Genomic DNA, 6,393 nt, shown 5'->3' with positions numbered 1-6,393 from the left:
GAAAAGTAAACGGACCTCCACACCTGGGTTTCTAAATGCAATGAAAAGTTAATGAACCTCCACACCTGGGTCTTTAAATGCAATGAAAAGTGAATTGACCTCCACACCTGGGCCTCTAAATGCAATAAAAAGTAAATTGACCTCCAAACCTGGGTCTCTAAATGCAATGAAAAGTAAATGGATCTCCAGTCTTAAGTTTAAATGCAATAAAAAGTAAATGGACCTCCACACCTGGGTCTCTAAATGCAATGAAAAGTAAACAGACCTCCACACCTGGGTCTCTAAATGCAATGAAAAGTAAATGGACCTCCATACCTAAGCCTCTAAATGCAATGAAAAGTAAATGGACCTCCATACCCGGGCCTCTAAATGCAATGAAAAGTAAGTGGACCTCCAAACCTGAGTTTCTAAATGTAATGAAAAGTAAACGGACCTTCACACTTGGGTCTCTAAATGCAATGAAAAGTAAACGGACCTCCAGACCTGGGCCTCTAAATGCAATGAATGTTTTCCTTTCTTTGTTTCTTGAATTTTTCATAAAAGGTAATCATTTTGAGAATCATGTTTTTAGGTTAAAAAAGATCAAATCCCTATACACACACAACAGATCATGAAAATCAAATTTCATGGGATATCACCTTAACAAATTTCAAAATGATTTTATGACTTGTAAATTAAATTCTCAAATGATAATTCACTTAACAAACTTGGTACTATGGATTTCATAAATCCACCATTGAAACGTAAATTTCTTGCATCAAAAGTCAACTTGTTAATTCTTATGAAGCCGAATTTCCTGTTCCTAACTTTGGACTGTTCCAATTGTGAACCTTGTACCATGTTCTTTTGCAAAATTGCATCTTAAAGTAGATATTCTTCAATATAGTTCCTTTCTCTTGCTATCTCTTTATTTTTTGTTTCTTTTTTTTCTTTTTTTCGTTTTATTATTTTTGTCTTTGTGTTTTTTTCTTTTTTTTTTCTTGATATAAGCAAAATCTTCTTTCTATAGACTTTTACATTCTCCAAGTATATTAATTCCCTAGTTTAAACCTGCCATGAGCAATCAGAGATGAACTTGTTCCAAGGTTATAGTGTTAGCTCGAGTTTGGGTGCCAAAGAAAGGGCTAAAATAGGCTCAAATAGATGACTTTAGGGCTCGTACCGAAAGATCAATTTCTTCAGGAAATCTTCATTATCCTCTAAGGCATCTCATATCCTTTGTTTTCTTTTTGATTTTTTAGAAATCTCTCTAGACTGCTCATTTCTAAGTTTTCACCCTAGAGTTCATTTCCTTCTTTTATGTTATTGAAGACGTCACAATTTCCCAAGGATTAACTTCTTGATTTGAACAAACATATTCGATCAAAATGGTCTTTTAAGGATTGTAACGTGGTTTGAGGGTTAAGGGTCAAATAGAGAAAGGTTTTCCAAGCTAAAATATATATTATATGAAAGAGCATAAAAACCATGATGAGTTATTTTAAATTTTTGATTGCTCCTTCCATCTCCCAATCACTTTTCTTTGTTCTTACTCCTTCCTAATTCATTTATTTATTTTTTTTCTTATTCGTTTTCCCTATTTCTTCTTTTTTCTTTTTCAGAATGAGATCAAGAATTTAGAATTTTCTTTCATTTTTCATGATCTTTCTTGTCAATCCATGATGTTCGATGGATGACTTTAATTAGGGTTTAAAAAGAAGATAAATCAGGCTCAAAATAGGATAGCAAGGGATATAATTTTCTCTAAGTGACGAGGAGAACAAAAGAATGCCATTTATCATTTCAAAATATGGTTAATCTCATCACAAAGTCATTCTTGGGAATGTGTCCATATTTTCAATTTGAACGCATAATATCATGTTTGTCTCACAATGTTGTAAAATTATCGATCCATACCCAAAACCACACAAAATTTCCTATAAAGTGGAGGGTGATCCTTGGTAAGGGTCAATTTTGAGCAAACAATATGACCCAAAGTGGTTAACAGATGAAATTTTCTTTAAGTGAAGGATATTTCAAAAATGCCATTCGTCACTTTAAACATGGCCAACTATTAAGTAATTAACCTTAAGGTGAATGCAAGATTCCAAGGTAAAACGTAACCTCAAACATGACAAATAAAGAAAAACAAAACAAAAAAATCCAATGTTACTCAATGCGAATAAGTCTTTAAGAAAATCAAGCTTAGTTTTTAAGCAAAGTATTTTTCACTGCATCAGAATTTACAAAGTTTGACATCTTGTCACTGTCCATTTTAGCGAGAATCAATGCTCCACCAGAGAAAGCTTTCTTCACCACATACGGTCCCTCCTATTTTTGCGTCCATTTTCCCCGATGATCATGAACATATAACAGAATCTTCTTCAGTACCAAATCCCTTTCTCTAAACTACTTTGGTCGCACTTTCTTGTTATAGGCCTTCATCATTATTTGCTAATACAATTGGCCATGACATAAAGTTACTAATCTCTTTTCCTCAATTAAATTCAATTGCTCATATCTCTCTTGCACCCATTCAGCCTCCTCCAGTCACACCTCCATTAACACTTAGAGATGGGATTTGCACCTCAATAGGTAAAATGACCTCCATGCCATACACTAATGAAAATGGAGTAGCTCCAGTCGAAGTCCTCACTGATGTGCGGTATGAGTGGACAGCAAAAGAGAGTTTCTCATGCCAATCCCTATAGGTTTCTGTTGTCTTAGAAATGATCTTCTTGATCTTCTTGTTTGCGACCTCGATTGCCCTATTCATTTTTGAACGATATGGCGTAGAATTTTGATGCTTGCTCTTAAATTGTATGCAAACCTCATCTATAAAGGCATTGTTCAAGTTATTGCATTATCTAAGATGATTCTTTCTGGTAAATCGTACTAACAAATGACCTCTTTTTTCAAAAATTTGTAGATCACTGATCGAGTTACATTGACATATGAAGCGACTTCAACCCACTTGGTAAAATAATCAATCACTACAAAGATGAAGTGATGCACGTTTGATGCTTTCAGTGTGATGGGGCCAATGACATCCATGCCCTACATTGAGAACGACCAAGGAGGCGCCAAGACATGAAGATTGGTAGGAGGAGTGTTAATATTGTCTGCATAAATATGACATTTATGACATTTTTAGCATAATTTAAACAATCTCATTGCAATGTCAACCAAAAATATCCCGCCCTCATGATTTGCCTTGTCATCATATGTCTGTTACTATATGCTCCACATACTCCATCATGGATTTCCTTCATTATTTGATTCACCTCTTCTGTGTCGACACATCTCAACAGGGTTTGGTCACATCCTCTTTTGTACAAAAACTCACTGTCCAAGAAGAAACCCATAGCCAACCTCTTAGTTATTCATTTATTATTTTCTAAGTTGCAATCCGGGTATTGTTGGTATTACAAATACCGCTTAATGTTAACATACCACGATTTCCCATTCGTTCTCGATTCTACTCTTGTGCAGTGGGTCGGTGAGTCTTTGACCCTTAGCTGTATAGGTTGCACTTCTGTTTCAGATCCTACTTTGAACATGGCGGCTAGAGTAGCTAATGCATCTACTAACTGGTTTTCTTCTCTTGGAAAATGACAAAATTGAACATCTTCAAAATTTTTTATTAGTCTATACACATATGTTTAATAGTGAATTAGTTTGGAATCCCTTGTTTCCCATTTCCTCTTAATTGGTAAACAACTAGTGCCGAGTCACTAAAAAGTTTTAAAACCCTAAGTTTTTCTCAATGGCGATCTGAAGTGCCAAAATGCATGCCTTGTATTTAGCTACATTGTTCATATAGGTGAACATAAGTTTAGCTGTAGCAGGAAAATACTGTCCACTTGGGGAGATTAATATTGCCCCAATCCCATGCCCCATCATGTTGGATGCTCCATCAAAATACATCCTCCAAATTTCTTCTTCGTACTTAGAAATTGACATGATCTCTTCGCCTGGGAAATCAAAACTTATAGGCCTGTATTCCTCTTTCACGCGATCTACCATAAATTTCGTTACTATGCTTCTTTTTATAGCCTTTTGGGACACGTAGACAATGTCATACTCAGACAATACCACTTTCCAACGAGAAACTATTCCTGACAATGATGGCTTCTCGGAAATGTACTTCAAAGGGTCCAACTTTGTGATGAGGAAGGTGGTGTGATACAACATGTATTGCCTAAGTCGAGGTACGGTCCATGATAAAGTGTAACACATCTTCTCTAGATGGGAATACTTGGCTTCATATTCTGTGAACTTCTTGCTCAGATAATAGGTTGTGTGCTCTTTCTTGTTTGAACCATCTCATTGCCCCAAAACACAACCTATGGAATTATCCAGCACTACCAAATACAAAATCAAAGGTCTTCCTGGCATCGGGGGAATCAAAATTGGTGGCTTAGCCAAATACTTTTTTACTTTCTTGAACGTTTTTTTGACAATCTTCAGTCCATTCACCATCACTATTCTTACGTAAGAGATTGAAGATGGGATCACATTTATCCGTCAACTGTGAGATGAAACGAGGCACGTAATTTAATCATTCCATAAAATCTATTACCTCCTTTTGAGTTTTAAGGGGTGTCAAATCTTGAATATCTCCTTATTCAGATCTATTTCAATTCCTCATTCACTCACTACGAAACCCAACAACTTCCTCACTTTACCCCAAAAGTATATTTTGCTAGATTCAATCTCAATTTGTATTTCCTGAATCTTTCAAATAGTTTACAGAGGTTTTCCACATGACCTTCCTCCCTAGTGGATTTGCTATCATATCGTCAAAATAAAATTCAATCTCTTTATACATCATGTCATGAAACAATGTCACCATTGCTCGTTTATACGTGGCCCCGATATTTTTTAAACCAAACGACATGATCCTGTAACAAAAATTTCCCCAAGTCATGATGAATGTGGTTTTTTTCCATGTCTTCCCTTGCCATTTTAATTTGATTATACCCCAATAATCCATCCATGAAAGAGAAAGCACAATGTTTAGCAGTGTTATCCACCAGTGTGTCTATATGAGGTAACAAAAAATTATCCTTGGGGCTGGCTTAGTTTAAATCTCTATAATCGATGTACATTCGAACTTTCCCATTATTTTTAGGCACTGGTACAATATTCGCCACTGACTCTGGGTATTTAGCTACTCCTAGAAATTTCGCATCAAATTGTTTCTTGACCTCTTCTTTAATCTTCAACAACATTTCAAGTTTCATCCTTCTCAACTTCTGGTATACGAGCTTGCAATCTGATATCAAAGGTAGCTTGTGTTCTACGATATTGGTGTCCAAACCTGGCGTATCTTGGTATGACCATGCAAACACATCTGAGAACTCAATACGTAGATCCTTCAACAATTGACTTTGCTCTAACATAAGAGTGGTTCCAATCCTAATTTCCTTTCTTACCTCATCATCACCCAGACTGATCAAATATGTTCCCTCCAAGTGGGGTTCTATAAGCTTGTTTTCTTGTTCAACTAGCCTAAAAAACTCATTTGGTACAACTTCCTCCTCTTCAGTCCCATAATCGTTATAGTGAACATAATTATGAGAATTTGATTCAAAGATGTCATTTGGATCATTTATCAATTCATGAGGTATATCACTGAAATAATTATGAGTACGTATATTGGTATACGAATGAAAATGATTGAATGAATAAAAGTGATTAGGAACATTATCCAAATCTGATTTCATTAAAGAGAAAACATTTTTACATGGATTTTTGAAGGAAATTAAATTAACTGAATGATATTAAACTTTGATATAAAAAATCTTAAAAATGATTACATCTCTGAGGGCTTAAGGATAACAGGTAACGATATGAGCTGCCAATTGTCCAAGGTGGAAGGGTCGTGGTGAACCGAGTCTCTTGACATCGGCACCTTATCGCCAATCATGTATAGATCCACTGCATCTCTATTAATGATTAACTTAACTGGGGTCCTTTCTTGGTGCTCAAATCCCACTAAGTAAAAGGTCTCAGATAGTGGAGGATAAATTAAAGAAGGTTCCACCACCTTCTTTCCAGCCATGCGGACCAACCTCTTTGCTCTCCGCTCTTTACACATCCTTTCGACATCCTCCTTTGTGGGCTTATATCCCAACCCTCGTGTATCTTTTTGAGTGGGAAAATAATGGGTTTTGAGATACCTTGTAGGTCTTTTCCCAAACCCAAGTGGATTTTCCAACCCTTCCCTATTGTTTGGGAAAATAACATGTTTATTGTTCGTGGCACATGAGGCTTAAGGGCTTGCATTCCCTCTGCCATGTAAGATGTATTGGCCACCTCAAAGGTCAGGAAAGAACTCTCTATTGCATCATCATCCACTTTTATGAAAGGAGAATTTGGCAAGCTAGCTATCAATAGGTCATCTTTGCC

General features: G+C 36.0%; 1 protein-coding gene across 1 annotated transcript; it reads right to left on the bottom strand.

The window, feature by feature from the left end:
- Positions 1-3,723: 3,723 nt before the first annotated feature.
- On the bottom strand, positions 3,724-4,218 carry LOC128043044 (uncharacterized). Its single transcript, XM_052634841.1, has one exon. The coding sequence runs from the start codon at positions 4,216-4,218 to the stop codon at positions 3,724-3,726; it is 495 nt and encodes a 164-aa protein (XP_052490801.1).
- Between the last annotated feature and the right edge of the window lie 2,175 nt (positions 4,219-6,393).

This window comes from Gossypium raimondii, chromosome 8, assembly GCF_025698545.1.
Source record: "Gossypium raimondii isolate GPD5lz chromosome 8, ASM2569854v1, whole genome shotgun sequence".
NCBI classification, from domain to species: Eukaryota; Viridiplantae; Streptophyta; class Magnoliopsida; order Malvales; family Malvaceae; genus Gossypium; species Gossypium raimondii.
Note: the sequence above shows the minus strand (reverse complement) of the source record. Positions and strands in the feature narration are given on the sequence as shown.